Source organism: Triturus cristatus, chromosome 4_2, assembly GCF_964204655.1.
Source record: "Triturus cristatus chromosome 4_2, aTriCri1.1, whole genome shotgun sequence".
Lineage (NCBI taxonomy): Eukaryota > Metazoa > Chordata > Amphibia > Caudata > Salamandridae > Triturus > Triturus cristatus.
The window spans coordinates 730,464,012-730,480,492 of NC_140586.1; the positions used below are offsets into that span (position 1 = coordinate 730,464,012).

Below are 16,481 nucleotides of genomic sequence, written 5' to 3' on the forward strand. Positions count from 1 at the left end.
TAGGGACTTCAGGGATTAGAAGGTAGTAGTCAATGAACTTACTTTTAGGGTGCCTACACCCTTTGTATGTCCACTCCCCCTAAGGAGGGGTCATACCCCTAATCATATTGTATAGAATCCTCTAAAGCAATATGGAGGATTTTGAAAGAAGGGGGTCACTTCAGTTCAGGGCTATTTAAGGATGGCCCTGGCTGAGAGGGGACACACTTCTTCTGCTTACTAATTTTCCCGCCTAGCTGGAGAGGCCTTGGTCAGCAGGAAAAAGGACGGCAAACCTTTGAGGCCCACTGTCTTTCAATGCATCCTGCTTGGTTGTAGGTGTGAAGAACCTCCACCCAAAACAGGCTTTGTTTCTGACCCACAAGATCAAAAGGTTCCTGCCTCATGTTTAGAGGCGACAGGCTGGTGCAGACCAGTCAGGCACACACTAGTGGGTTGGTAGGTTTTCAGGGGGCACATATGAGATGCCCTCGGAGTGCATTTATTAATGAATCCAACACTGACATCAGTGTGGGCTCGTTAATCTGAGATGTTTGGTACCAAACATCCTGAAATTCAGTGAAGGTATCATGGTGCTGTGAAACTCGCAGTGACAAGCTACCAGCCCATGTAGTCAGTATGGGTTCACTGTGCACCTAGAATGTCTAAGAATGGACTTAGACACTATAAGGGCATATCTGCTCATGCAGTTATTCCTCAACCACAAGTATTCACATATCGCGCTTATTGCTCCCATTTACATACATATGGCCCCACCAACAGGAGTATATATTGCCACAAGATCGTAAATCATATTAACAATGACTAGTGTAAAAATTAATACATCACAATAAAAATGTGCTTTCCACCTTAAAGAAGGGAGAAGAAGCGAGAGACAGTACACTTTGTTTACACAAATCAGCTGATGAATTTTATGACAATCAGTACAGCCACATGATTGACATCTCCTGTCTACTGTGCCTGTATATTCTTCAAATTTAGCTTTAAATATGCGTCCACGCGTTTCGGCGGTATTTAACCAATTCCAACTGCCTTCTTCAGGACAGTATTTTTTTACTCTCTCTAGTCAATATGAAATATTCATTGGCACCCTAAAGGGTGTCTTCTTACTTTATAACAGTTTATGCATGTTTAACATTCCTTTTATTCCAACTTGATTTGAGAGAAGTCTCAGTACTGGAATCAAAAGATCCTTGTGATCCAATTGGGGCGATTAATCCTTTTCACGTTTGTTCGCACTTGATATCGGGGGCAACACCCTCTCTCCTTATTGGGTGATTTGTGCACCGTGTCTTCCAACCGTACAAGAGGTATTGGCCCCTGACTATCGTCCAGCCAATAGTCTTTTTTTCCTAATGGCCTCCTGCTATCTAATTCACGGGGGTGCATCACTTGGTCAAGTCATTTTTAGGCCTCGGCTAGCAAAGGCTGCGCTTGCGCAGTCTCGCTTGAATGTTTTTAGGTCTCGGCTAGCGAAGGCTGCGCTTGCGCAGTCTCGCTTGCGAGATTTAACGTTTTCTAGTGTGGGGCTTGAACCCGCCCCTCTTCTCCATTGGCTGGCTTCCTAAACGGAGGCCAGCCATTAGAGGAGAGGGGCGTCTGTCCATTTATGCCCCGTCTTTTTCAGATTCGGGGGCATGTTTTTTAGTTTCTTTCTCTCCTCTGGAATGTAAACATTCCAGCCAATGGGAAGAGGAGAGAAAGAAAAATAAGCCCCCGAATCCGAAAATGACGCTGCGTTTCTGACCTCGGAGAAAGACGTCACTATCTCCCTTTCCTCCCCGCCATGTTACAGCCGCGAAGAGGCAAGATGGAGGCCTGTTTAAGGGCCCGCCGTACCCGGGCTACCCCTTCATCATGATCTCAGACCTGGGCAACCCCTACCTCCCCAACGGCTCCCTCTCTCCGACGGCCAGAACAGTGAGTGCCTCGCCGCCGCACTGCTCTCCGCAGCCCCCCGCTCTTGTTTTATGTTCATCTGCCTCGCAGGGGCCGAGCTAAACTTTCAGCTGAGCTGTGTGCGCGCTGCTGCTAAACTTTCCCCCGGCGCCGCTCTCTGGGACTGGGGATTTTTTACCCCCGCCATATTGTCCTGTACGCTACTTCCTGCTTTAGCCGGAAGCCTCGCTTTGCCCCGTATGTCCATCTTTTCCTGTTTCCTTTCTTCGCCGCTCTTTTTATTTTACCTCTCGCTTTCTTTCTCCCACCTTTCATTAGCACTCGTAGGTCTCAATGTGTGTCCTGCCCTTTTCCGCATGATTTCCTTTTTGCATGACAACTCCTTTTTATCTTTTTTCTTCTTAGTGTTTTTTTTTTCTAATTTCTTCTCTAGCTTTCATTTCCTTTATCCTTTTCCTCCTCCCAATTTTTCTTTGTTTCTTATTTTACTTCAGCCCACACATTCTCATCCCTCTATTGCTGATTCTTTCTCTTTTCCATTTCTGTTTCACTTTACACTAACATCTTTATCTTTTCACTCCATACTCTCATTATTACTATTTTCCTGCATGTTTCTTTTCTTATATGGGATCGTTCTTTGTACTTACCTCGTACCTCCCCTTTCTTAACCTTTCAACTTCACAATATTTCTCTTGCTTCCCCTTCTCTGTATCTAAATCAACAAATAATACTTAGCTTGTCTGCTGCTGCACTGATACCCTTAATATTTTTATTTCAATGGGAAGTTGCCATTCTTTTTAACAGAATATGCTCATTTTTGTATATTCTCCATATGTTAATATTTAATGCATTACTCCCGCTTTGACCTTAAGGTGCCCACTTCGCCATGTGCTCCTCGCCCCCCACCTCTCACTAGCCCCGTTCCAATACCACCCGGCAAATGTCAATGCTGCATCAAAAAATGACTCACGGCCTCGGCTCAGCCCGGCTCCTGGGTCCGGGTCCAGAGTTGCCCTGCCAAGGAACCCGAGTGCCCTAGCGAGAGGGGCGCCCCCCTCCCCTCAGAGAGCAGCGAGCCCCTGCAGAGCCGGATTGGAGAGAGCGTGCTTCCTGGTCCCTGGCTGGCTGGCTCTCCCTGCCTTGGCTTCCTCCCCCTCCCTTAAAGTGCATGGCAGAGCGGCAGCCGGGAGACTCTTGCAGCCGGGTAGGGTGTGAGCAGGGTGGCAGCCCTCCAGTTTCCAAGACCCGTCGGTGCCCCCGCACCCTCACCGAGGCCCTGCACAGCGCCAGATCCCGGGGCTCGGCCACATCGCTCTTTCTCCTTTTTTATTCTTTTTTTGGCTTCCAGTGCAAGAAGGAGGGTTCTGCTTTTCCATCCCAGGGAGAAACTTGAGGTTTTTTTTATTCTGAGGAGCGAGAGGAGAAGTGAAAGTCTGGTCTGCGGCAGAGCTGCGTGCACCACGCTGGTACATGCTGTGTGAGTCAATACTAGTCTGTTATCGATCCCTCTGCTCCTGTCAGTGCAGTGAGGGGTGGGGGCAGTTGTACCCTCTGAGCACTTAAAGAAGGCTGGGCGTGATACCACCTCCTCATGTGACCCCCAGTTACATTAGCGTGTTTGTGTTGTAAGCACCCTATGAGGGATCCACACGTTAACGTTTTAAACCCGAGCCCTCGTCCTGCAGAGAAGCACTGCACAGCCTCCTACCTGAAGCTTTGTGCCTTGTCATATGTCTGCTCCCACTTGTAACACCCCTACCTACCTCCGTGGTTTGCTTGCAAGCTCTATGCTCCTCCTCCACGGTGCTCCATCCTGTTTTCTGAACATATCTTCACATTCTTGTATTTTCAACAGAGCCCCCTCCTGCAAGATCTCCCTCATGAACCCCCTAAGGTGTCCCAACGCTTTACAATACAGCAAAGAGTGTTACATTTGAAATTCTGAGTAATAGGTGACAATACGTATAGCTACTACGGTACTCATGACAAGAGTTACATATTCATTACAGATTACATATTTAGAAAAGTTAAAGAGATTAAGGTTACACAAATACATATTAAATATTTACAGTCAATGTGTGTGTGGCTGTGTGTATGTGGCTGTGTGTATGTGGCTCTGTGTATGTGGGTGCGGCTCTGTGTGTGTGGCTCTGTGTGTGTGGCTGTGTGTGTGGCTCTGTGTGTGTGGCTCTGTGTGTGTGGCTGTGTGTGTGGCTGTGTGTGTGCGTGGGTGGCTGTGTGTGTGTGGCTGGCTCTGTGTGGCTGTGTGTGGCTTTTTTTGTAGGTGGCTCTATGCGTGGTGGCTCTGTCTGTGTGTGGGTAACTGTGTGTGTGTAGGTGGCTCTGTGGGTGGCTCTATTTGTGTGTGGGTTGCTCTATGTGAGTGGCTCTGTGTGGGTGGCTTTGTGTGTGTGGCTCTGTGTGTGGGTGCAAATGCAATAGGTCTCGCATTTGAGAGTGATTAAGCTATTGACATTGTAAATAACAATGCCATTTCTTTAAATGTTTTAAAAACAAAAATAATGTCATGAGCAATGCCAATAGCTCTAACTTTAACAATGCCGAGACCATTGCATTGTAAATGCTTGTTCAGTAGTGGGGCTTGAACCCACCCCTCTTCTCCATTGGCTGGCCTCTTAAATGCTGGTCAGCCATCGGAGAAGAGCTTTGTCTGTCGAAACAAGCCCCGTCTTTTTCGGATTCGGGGGCGTGTTTTTTCACTTCTTTCTCTTTTTGAAGCCCGTCCCTTTTACACTGGTGGGCGTGTTTGTATTTTTTTTTTTTACAGGGACGTTCTCGTGTTTATTAGGTCTCGGCTACCGAAGGCTGCGCTTGTTGATCCTTTGGGTCGAGTTCGCGCTATATAAATATGTTGATCGAGCCAAGCCCATTGTGTGCGCAGCGACGTTGCAGTTGCTGGAGCTGAGCCGCGCACCAGGGCTGAGCGGAGGGCGAAGCATGCACTGAGCCTCGGAGCGGGAGGCGCTGGGATTGCAGGGTTGCTGCTGACCTGCTGGCGTGGAGAGCGGGGCTGGGCTTCCCGGGCGCCGCTGCTAATGATGCTGTGCCTGGCTGCCGCCGCAGGGACAGCTGGAGCGGCAGTCCAGGCATGCGAACCAGAGTGTACCAGGGCGAGTAGTTAGGGGCGAGACTGTACTATGGAGCGAGACTCGATTGAACCCCCTTGAATCGTTTGGGGTTACGGGTGAGATGGCGGCATGCAGAGTGACGATGGGTGATACTGTAGTATGGAGTGAGCCTCCATTGCCGTCTCTTGCATGTTTCAGAGTGGTATATTATGGGCGAGACTCCATTCAAGTTACTCAGATGCTTCGGGTGGTTATGGGTGGAACTGTGCCTTCGTTGAAGTGAGACTGAGTTGATCTCGGAATTCTTCTGTGATTTTGGGGGGGGGGGGGGGGGGGGGGGGGGGAGTGGGCGCGAGAGTACCCTTCCGGCGAGTCCTGATAGTTAACATGCAGCGGGCTTCATGCGCTGTGTATAAAAACGGACTAAGTTCGAAAGTGCCTAAAGACAGTTCTTCGTGTGTATAAATGAAGTATTGCAGGGTCCAGAAGGGTTTCGTGAAGCCCCCCGCCGGCCGTGCCCAATGCTGGCGTTGCCGATCAACAGGCCGCTGCCTAGTGTTGATTCCACCTTGTACGACCTCACACTATGCCTCCTATTTCACAATTGTGGGTTATTTTTCACCCCTTCTATCTTCTTGTGTTACTGCTTTCCCGTCTTTCCCTTTTCTGCCTCTCTCTCTCTTGCTGTGGGTCAAAGTGGGGTGATGAACATGTCACAGGTCCACAGTGAGTGCCACCTAAGGGTTCATCCTGGTACTCGAGGCGGTGGGGTGCCTGGACCAGTTAGGAGTGGCTTTGCCTCCGAGTTGCAGATACCGACTTGCAGGCCTCCGACACGTCTGCATAGCCGCTTTATCCGTGGAGCTGCCCGTGTGATAGATGTGTTGGGATGTAGTATGTACGTTTGTGTAGCCTTGCCTCCCACCAGAGTCTCTGTGCGTGTTATATGTGTGGCCAGCACGGTGCCCCTGCCGTCCATCTGGCTGTGCATCTGATGTCTCTACCTGTCAAGTCTCTGGCCATCCAGTATGTATGTGTGCCAGTACCGCACTGCCCTCTTCTATACAGATCCCTGCACTGTGCAGGTCACGAGTCTGTGTACATTCTCCTCACGCGCTGCAACCGCCCGTGTCTGGATCCCCGCTGCTGGTTCCCGGGTCTCTGCGCCCACTCTGCTCGGTGTGCCCGTGCTAGTCTATCGCGCCCTCGTTGTCTGCATGTGAGATGTGTTTGTGTACGTTGCGTCGGGCTCCCTCTACCTGTGTACCTGTCCCTGTACGAGGTGCACCTATCTGAGGGTATCGGGGGATTCCATTCCCCGTTCCCTTCCAGATCTCTGGCACCCATCTAAGCGTGTGGGATGGGGGTGTGCACCGCATGTATAATGTGTGGGTTCATTTCTATGCACTGTACAGCCGTCATGCCAGCCTCTAGTACACATCACTGCCTCGCGCCCTTTACCATCAGCGATAGAACTATATCAGTTGCACCAAGTTTGTATTTTACCGGGGATTGCATTGCCTCGATGGCTGCCCGTGTACCGCCTATAGATGCCTGTAGACCTTCACACGTGTGTATAAAACACGCCCGATCTCCCCTAGCAGTGTTCGTGTAGGGCGCGCGCAGGACATTCTGTGGCGTTGCCTATTCGAGATGCGTGGGTCTCGAGATGTGTAATGTGTGTACACCTGCTTGTTTGGGAGACTGCGCGCAGGATGCTCTTGCACCAATTTGTGTCACACCCCCTCGGTGGTTCACTCCTGGCGCCTCCCATCTCCTGGGTCACCCCCGTCACCCTTCCCTGTCTGCTGCAGTTAGACCCGGGTAGCCCCAGGTGGGCGATGGCCGTACACAGCTGGCTCTCCTGACAGGGCTATGCCCGAGTTGTGTGTGGTTCTGTATGTGTGTGTGTGTGTGTGTGCGGCTGTGTGTGTATGTGGCCCTGTGTATGTATGTGTGGCTCTGTGGAAGTGTGGGTGGCTCTGTGTGTGTGTGTGGGAGGCTGTGTGTGTGTGTGTGTGTGTGTGTGTGTGTGTGTGTGTGTGTGTGCCTCTGTGTGTGTGGCTTTTTTTGTAGGTGGCTCTATGCGTGGGTGGCTCTGTGTGGGTAACTGTGTGTGTAGGTGGCTCTATGTGGGTGGCTCTATTTGTGCGTGGGTTGCTCTATGTGAATAGCTCTGTGTAGGTGGCTCTGTGTGTGTGGGTGGCTTTGTGTGGGTGGCTCTGTGTGGGTGGCTCTGTGTGTGGGTACAAATGCAATAGGTCTCGCATTTCAGAGAGATTAAGCTATTGACATTGTAAATAACAATGCAGTTTCTTTAAATGTTTTAAAAACAAAAACAAAAATAATGTCATGAGCAATGCCAATAGCTCTAACTTTAACAATGCCGAGACCATTGCATTGTAAATGCTTGTTATATATTATTTATGATTTCGTTGCAATATATACTCCTGTTGGTGGGGCCATATGTATGTATCTGTGTGCAAGTAGCGACATGTGAAGTGAGCATGATATGTGAATACTTGTGGTTAAGGAAAAACCGGTAGCCAAAGGGAATATTTGGAGATTTGAAAATCTAATACGGAGCCCTGTCCCTTTGGTCAATAGGCCCCTCTTATACTATTTTCACAGGGATGTGTGCCGGGTCGACTCTTCACTTTTATCTGCACCAAAACACGCAGGCTGCAGTGGCACTATGCTTGTGTTTGATGAGGAGTCTCTTAGGGTGGCATAATACATTCTGAAGCTCTCTGGTCACGAGGCCCTTGGTATCCCTGGTTATTTTACAAGTGACTCATATGTGAGCCAGAGGTGTGCCAATTGTGGAAACAAAGGTACAGTTTTAGGAAAGACACTGGGAACCTGATTAGCAGGAACCCAATGCACACTCATTCAAAGATGCATCACAGTGAGGCAAAAGGTGGGGGTAACCATGCCATAAGGGGTACTTTCTTACACTTATGGTTTACATAGATTTCAAATCAGTCAGGCCTTAACCCACTGATGGTTTTCATCTACACCTGAAGTCAGAAAAGTGAACATTTATATACTAAATTTAGATATAAATCACACTTTGTTGCCAAAAGGTTTGCTTTTATTAAAACAGATTTTGTCCTCAGGTGTGCAATAATACAAAACAATATTTTTCCAGACAGGGACAGGAAAACAAATAATGGTTATTATTATATTACACTTATTTGCCAAGAAAGCAAGCTTCCTTTTCAGCTCCTGATCATAAATAAATCCTAGAATCTGTTTGGATATTTTACACCAGGTCCCCACGATCAATAGTACTTGGTTATTCATTTCCTCTCCGACTCTTCTTATGGCTTTTCTTTGATCTGAAAAAGCAAAGCAGATTCTATTTAGACACTTTAACATTATCTTTGACGAAAGCTCTTATTAAAATGAAATTTCAGGTAAAAAAAATGTATTGGGGCTATAGATGCAGATAACATATTAGTGTATTTACATGTGTAATATTATTAAATCAACACTTTTGCTGAAAGTACTTAAATATTATCAGCCTTCGACTAGATCAGGGAGTTTCAAACCTTTAAAAAATATTACCTCCTTTTCCTTTAATTTCCTAGGTTTGGCATAAACCTCACAACCTTGATTTCCATCACTATTTTTTGCAGCTTTTTATTACATTTTTAACAATCAACTTGCAGCAGGTAAATACAAGTCTCAATTCAAAGCCACAGCTCATTACATTTCTGATAATTTATGGTGATCACATATTACACAGAACATGCAATCCATTATGCCACTGACTGTTTAGCCAGTGACCATATCTTTTCAGATATTTGGTTTCACAGCTATTCTTTATATTTGGTTTCACAGCTATTCTTTTTGAAGCAACAAGGTAAACCATGCCCCTATACCAGTTTCTCATTTTGGGGCAACTCTCGCTATGTAAACAACGTCCTTATCTGTTTTTGCAATCATGATGTCAACCCCAGCCAATGTTCTCTGTTTAGCGTACTCATCTAGCCGTCCATGACCTTCAAAAATTGCCACCCGGCATTGGGTCTTGGCAATAAGCCCAAGCATCCAGACAGAGATTCATATATATTCTGCCAATATCTCTGGGTAGGGGGGCATTCCCATATAACATGGTAGAAGGTCCCTACAGATTCCTTAGATCTAATGTAGAGCAAATTATTCCTTGTGCCCATCTTCCAAATCCTTTCTGGGCCGAGATAGGTTTTAGGACAATAATGAAACTGAATAATCTCCAAATTTGAAAGTATTCTAGATGCCATCTTGGCTCCCTGCCACTCATCATCTGCCAACTCACCCACGTCTCTCTCTCCAGGCTGTATGTGTTACCACTAGTGGGACCAGGGTATTCAATATTAAGGCTCTAAAATGTCTTGATATGCCCTTTCGACCCAATAGGTTCATCACCAACTACATCTCCAGTGGGTTATATTCCAGCACATCTCTCAACTCCTCTTTATATTCAGATAATGCATGTCTCAATTGGAAATATCTATAAAGCTGTGACTTTTGAAACTCAAAACCAGCACCAACAACCTAATATGATCTAGTTCCTAAACATCCCCAAGGGATGATATTCCTATGAGGGCCCCATGCTTAGAATCTTGGCAACTGCGCCACATGCTTTCAATTAGAACCAGTCCCGAGATGTTTGATTTGTGAGTTTATTTATGCAAGTTTATTTAACTACTGAGTATGTCTTAAGGCATCTTGCCAGCAGAGAACTGGGATTCTGGATCTGATGTCTAGATCCTATGGCTTGTCTAATTTAAATTAGAACTCAAGTTTGTGTTAGGCCCAGTTGTAAAATGGCAACCTTTTACTTTCTAGATTCTAAAATATGGTGGTTTTCATCTGCCTAGTGAAAGTAAATATGTCACATCTTTTTGATCTGTAAAGATGTTATATCCCTGCAGTAGTGACATACAAAAAATGTCATTCTCTTGGTAGTGACAAAAATAAAAGTTCCTTTTGTGACAGCAGTCTGAGACAGGTGCCTTTTCAAAGGTCAAAAACAGCTGTAACCCAAACAGTGTAGTCTGTATTGATGAATTTTTACCTTGTTAGTACATATATCTAATGTATATGATTATGTCAATACATTTCTTAAGAAAGAAAAGATTGGTCGATTTACTACAAAAAACCCTCTGAAATCATCCTGAAATCAAAGAGGTCTTTGCCCCAGATTATTGCACCTGATACTGCCTGAAACTTCTCCTGCCAGAACTATGTGCTGTCGCAGCTTCCAGTCACACGCTGAATGCTGATACCCCGCCGAGAGGAGAAGAGTTAAGCCCAGATGCTGTGTGTTTTCTTTCGAAAGAACACTCACTTCCAGCCCTCCGGATAATCACAGCACTTTTCGTTAAAACAAGCATGCAGTACATTGTCTCAGAAGAAACTCTAGATACAGGTTAATCTACTTTCATAGTTTAGTGCATAAAAGTAGGTTTTATGTTGATACATTTAATGTCTTTCTATGTTAGAAATGTTTATATTATTCTCATTATGGGCCATGTGCCTCAGTGCTGTATTAATCAGGTTCTGTGTGGTTACTTTTCATGTGCTTAGCAACAGAATTAGAATGTTGAAATTAACACTTTTCACCTTATAGTGATATTCTAAAGACTGAAAACAGGTTTTAATAACCACTGCTGCCCGAAACCTTTCAGGGACTGTTTGTAACACAGAAAATATTTGCACCACATCAACCAAAGAGTTGATTGGGGTTGAATGCAGCTAGAATAACCTGGACAAGACCCCCCCCCCCCCCCCCCCCCACCCACCCACCCACCCACCCCTTCGCTCACGCGGTGTCCACGGCTGTGTGCATGGGTGACCCGGTGGCCCACTTTACGTCAGACCATCTGTGAGAAGTTGGCCTGGCATATGCTAGTCACTAGTTATAGCGGCCACCTTGCACCAGTCCAATTCGACTCTTATGGTAGATAGGTTTAAGACAACCTTTTAAAGAAAGCTATCCTATTGGTAGCTGTGGAGAGCAGCCTTCAGGCTAAGACTCAGAGGAATGTAAAGCAGCTTGTTTTACCTTATAATCTCTTGAATTACCAAATGAAAGGACACCACAAAGGTATATATATCAAATATATATGTATTTATTTCTAGACACACTCTACTAATCTCTTCATGAGATTATAAGTCAGGAACACATTCAAATATCAACGTTTCACAATAAGTTGATCACAAATATGGCTGGGGTCCTAGGGGCGTACCAGACCATACACTAAAAAAAAGAGGTTTAGGAAAGTCGACTTGCAGAGGGACTAGGCCTAGGGTCTGTAGAATCGCTGGTGCTTCACTAATCCACCCAAGGGAGGTAAGTAGAAGACCCACAGGAGACGCGTGCAGTGTGAGAACACAGCCGCGGGTTCCCGGTTGATTTCAACGGAGCAAGTCGCGGTTGGATTTTTAAAGTTTTAGGGTATTTCGAGGAAGTCTACAAGCAAGCCACTTACAAGGTAAGTAATTCGAGGGCCAACACACACTAGGGCACCGGAGTGCACGAGTTACCTCACCCAGGGAAGCCGGGTGCATAGGTGTCTTTTGGTGTCGGGTCGCGTCGCTGTTTTCTATGGAAGCCAAAGAAGATTTGCTGCTTGCGAAGACTGAAGAAGTGTCCGGTGGAATCCAAGGCTGGATTCAAGATGAAGATGACCTGAAAGCAGAAGGGACAGTGTTCACAGTCACTTGCCAGTGACCCGGGGCCAGGAAGATGGATGCCCACGGAAGTCAGGTGATTTCAGGTGATCAAGGGTGTTTTGACTCTTCGCCCTCGAGGACCAGGAGGCATCGACGATGACCAGCAGCTGGATTCGGTGTCCCACGACGTCTGCAGCTTATTGAGGCGTCGACAACTGGATTGGAGCCAACAAGCCTTGGCAAAAGCAAGTCTCGTGGAAAGTGAATAAAGTCAATGGTGCAGACCAGCAAGGTCTGAGGAACTCACCCAGCGAGGGTAAGTGAGGGCAGGCCTGGATCAACCAGGGGAGCCCTTTGGTTCGATCAGAGTCTCTTCAGGGGACCCACAAGCCAACGGGCAAGGGATCGCGAAGACGCCTCGTGAGGAAATGCTTTACCGGAGCCCACGGTCACTCCGGACGGGGTAGGCCTCTGTTTTTCGGTGCACAACCTGCTGGAGGCTTGGGCCATAAATGGTCCAATGCACAAGTTCGTAGAACGTCGTAAAGGGGTTGCACTTGACAATAGTGCACGGTACCCGGGTATTGCTGTTCCTTGTCACTCGTGGGGTCCACTCGCCTCAGCTCTGCTGGGGACTCACAATGGCCGTCGAGAAGTCTGGAAATCCACTTCCGGGGCTGTAGGGACTTCGGACTCCGGCGGGAGCGGGAAAGTTTGCGACCATTGATTAGTGTTTTTGGTGCCTGCCAAGCAGGGGAGTCACTCCTTGACTCCAAGGGAGATTCTTCCGTCTTCCAAAGGTAGTGGAACGTCGAAGGACCAGGATTCTTCTTGTAAAGCGTCGTCCAGGGTTATCTAGTTTGCAATGGCAAGGGTTCCCTATCTTATACTACAAGAAAGGGAGGGACTAGCTTTATGACCAATCCTCTGGGAGGGTCAGGGTAGGGGGTGGTTACACCCACTTCCCTTTGTCCAGTTTCGCGCCAGAGCAGGGACAGGTAGCCCCTGAACTGGTTTGAGCTGACATATGCACAGAGGAGCCTACTGCTCCCCAGTGCAGGACTTCAAAGCACTCTAGGAGTGCACCTATCCAGCCCCAATACACTAAATCCTGTCTGGAAGGTGGTGACACCTCCCTGTGACAGGATGCCTATTGTTGGGCCTCCTCCACTGGGAGTTTCAGTCAGCGGCAGGAGGGCAGCCCAGTGTCTGTGCTGGTGGCATCCATTTTGTGATGCCAGGGCTCTTTCAGATTTCTACTGTGTTTCCACAGTGGGTACATGTCGTCCCCTCTAGAAGGGTGAGATCATACTCCCACACCAGTTACTGGTGTGGGGGTACGATTCCAAGTTGTTTGACACCAAACACGACATGTTTTGATGCAGTCATTCCAAAGTTAGCATTTACCGTTGGGTTATAATGCACTTAAGAGTATATGGTTTAACCGCATCCACAAACAGCCACAAACAATAGACTCTGCCAGCTGCAGAGGGGTTCTGCTCATGCAGAGGCACCTCCTCACATTGTAACCCAAGCACCCTGCCCTCAGGATTGATAGGGCCTGCCTTAGGGGTGACTGATAGGTTTATATGTGTGTGTATGGTGAGATATAGGAACCTATACCTCAGTGAGGAGTGCTAACACTACCTCACCCAGGCTGCAGTAGCAGGCCTGTGGTGTCAGATTTCTGCTTCCCAGGGGTGGCATAATACATACTTCAGCCCCTGGTAGGCCTGTGAAGTACCGATGCCCTTGGTACTTAGGGTACCATCTACTAGGGGCTCATAAGGTACCACAGTATCCAATCACTAGTGCATCTAATATGCACTCCAAGTTGTTTAGAGAGAACAGAGAGACTGGGGCCCTGATTAGCATGGACCCAGCCAGACTATAGCCAGAAACCAGTGTTAACATCAGAAAAAAAGTGGGGGCAACATAAGTGCAGATCCTACTCTCCTACACCATCTATTGGAGGTCCTCCACCAGGGCTCTGGTGGCAGGGAAATCTTACTTGCCTTTGAAGGTTCGCTCCTTTCTTCCTTGCTGGGGGCTTGGAGACGTCCTGCCTCAGGAGACCCGGTGCCTCAGCATCTTCTGCACCGGCACCTCCAGGCGCTGCGTGACACGGCGTGTCTTTCCCTTCACCCCTGAGCCACCAGCCCCCTTTTGCGGACTGCTTTTCCCTCCCTGCCGCCACTGTTGGCTCCGCCGTCCCTAGAGGCCTGCTGGCTGGACTCTTGGGGACGCAACTTGTTCGCCTAGCGCAGCCCTGCGGGCCCTTAACACCTTGTGTGTGCTGGCTAGGGCCTCCTCCTCCTGTTTGTGGGACTTGGCTGAGTCTCTGGGATCTGCAGCGTCCCAGGAGTCTGGTCAGGTGGACTTGCGGCATCATGCATTGGATGGCCAGGAGCTTGCGGCATTAATTCTCCGCTCCGCTCTGGACGTCTCAGAGGTGTTGGGCCGGGCCATGGCATCCTCAGTCGCTCTCCGTCGCCATGCTTGGCTTCGGGACGGCGTCTTCCCCGAAAATATTCAGGAGAGGCTCATTGATCTCCCATTTGATGGCAGCCTGTTGTTCCATGCCCCAATCAACTCCGCCATCCAGAGGCTCTTGGCAGGGCTTCGTCCTCCTCCTCCTCCTCCGTCCCCTCCTTAGTGACTTCTGAGTTGGGTTGCTTCTGGGCCTTATTAGGCCGGTTGTTCAGTGGAGTGAGTTTTCTGGCCGTTTACGTCCTTCCTTGCGACTTTGGCATTGTTGGCTGCTGGACGGCCCTTGTGTTGATTGTGGAGTTGTTGCGTAGGCTTGGCCCTGAGATTGGGCCTTCTGCTTTGCTTGGGCTGCTTGTCAAGCCTTCAGCGGGGGTGTTTTTCCCCCCGTGGCTCTTTTGTTTTTTCCTCTGCTGCGGAAGTTCTTTCAAATAGGGTTCCCATACCTTGGGACTTACCGTACCCTATGTGGGGTAGTGTTAGCTGTCATATAGATTGCACTCTGCTAGAGGGTTCCGGTCGCCTTCGGGTCCTGTTCTCCATGGCGTTTCGGTAGGTTGCTTTGCTTCCTGAGGCCGTGTGCGCGGCCACTCGTAATGGTGTGCCCGGGCATCGCCTCCTCTCCCTGCTCCTGTCCCGAGGTCTGGGATGATCCTGTGTTCTCCCTTGCCAGGCGTCGCCTATTTGGCCTTCCTGGGGCCTCGGGCTGTTCTTGCTTCTGGGGGCTTTGACTGCCGGCGCTGTTCTGGCTGGCAGGCTGCTCTCACTCTGGAGTGGGTTCACCTTCTTTCCCTCGTTTCCTTGGGTCCTCCAGGCTTCTTCTTCCATTTTTCCTGTCTTGGCATGGGCAGAAGCTATGTTGCCTTGTGGGGGAGTGGAATGCTTAGGTCTCTCCGTCCTTGCCCTTGGTTCCTCTGCTGTGAGTGAATGGGCCTCTTCAGACTTCTTTCCCTCCTACATCCCCTTGGGGTCGGTAGGGTTCTGCCTGGTCCACAGATCTGGTCCCCTGTGGGGCCCTCTGTTCTGCATTGGCTGGTGGAGTCTTTTCGCAGACCCTCCTTCCCAGGGGGTATTGCTAGGGTATCTATTATACGTGAAGGAATCTGCGGCTGGTAGTCTATCAGATGTACGAGGTACTTACCTTTCGGTAACGATGTATCTGGCAGAGACGATTCTAGCCGCAGATTACTTCACGGCTCGCCCTTCCACCCCTGTTCTGCGAGGACCCTTGGGTTGGTCTTCGGTACTAGCCTCCCGGTGGGGGGCTGTGTCTCCTGTGAGTGCCTTCCTTGTTCTTGACGGGTGGCTCCGTCTAGGGGCGGTTCATTCCTCCTTTGGTTCTTGAGAGGATGGGGTTCCGGTGCTCCGGTGCCCTGCTGCTCTGGCTACTCCAGGTTTGGGGGGGGGGGGGCGGGGAGGGTGGTGGGTGGGTGGGTTTACTGCATGTACCATGACTTTTATGCATGTTCTTTGCCACCGGGGCAGAGGGATGGGAGGCTGTCTCTGTGCTGGCAGGGTGACTGTGCAGGTTTCCGCTTGTTCTTTCTTCTTTCCCTGCCCTTGGGTTCTGTGGTGTTGGCACTCCTCTGGTGGTGGTGTTAGTCACCGTTTCTTTCCATCGTTTCTGCTCTTCACACACTGTTCCCTTGCTTCCACAGTTTTTTATCTGGTGGTTCCACGTTGTGGTGCGGAAAAGTTCTAAGAAGAAAACTGACGTAGGCGCGCAGGGCGGGTCTTATGTGACCTTGCTGACGTCACGTACGCGGACGACGCCTGGGCAGAGTCGCGTGATGTCGCCCCGGCGCGCAGGGATGCTGTGGCAAAAAAGTTTCCGAATCCAGTCTCGCGCCTGGGGATAATTCTACGTGAAGGAATCTGCGGCTAGAATCGTCTCTACCAGATACATCGTTACCGAAGGTAAGTAACTCGTACATTAAAGCAATTATTTATTTTGGATAAAAAATACATTTGATTTATAATATTTATTCTACACTAAACTAAAATAGCATTAAAGTCAACTATTTTAAACTACAATTCCTTTAACTCTAAGATCCTCTTACTACCCATTCCTGAACCTTAAAAACTACTTACTACCCACATGGGCTACCCTTTTCAGAACCGGAGAAAAACGTCTTAATACCTGTATGCACTGTCCATCCCTTACACTAAAGACCCTTTGCTATCCTATATAAACTTCAAACATTAATATAAACCCATATTTTGAAGCTAATTTTCTAAAATTACTACTGTATTGATTTAATTACTTTAAATAATTTTCAAATCAATTATTTACATTTAAGTTAGGTTAAATTACAATTATAGGTGACATAACATTAACTA

The 16,481-nt window shown here is 48.3% G+C and overlaps 1 protein-coding gene across 2 annotated transcripts in view; it reads right to left on the bottom strand.

The window, feature by feature from the left end:
• Nucleotides 1-8,060: 8,060 nt before the first annotated feature.
• PRPF38A (pre-mRNA processing factor 38A) overlaps nucleotides 8,061-16,481 on the bottom strand; it is a 288,792-nt gene continuing 280,371 nt past the window's right edge. For both annotated transcript variants that reach the window (XM_085602618.1, XM_085602616.1), the window contains one exon: nucleotides 8,061-8,329. In XM_085602618.1, the coding sequence (XP_085458744.1) occupies nucleotides 8,287-8,329 (43 nt within the window). In that variant the 3' untranslated portion in view covers nucleotides 8,061-8,286. The remainder of the gene's footprint in view (nucleotides 8,330-16,481) is intronic.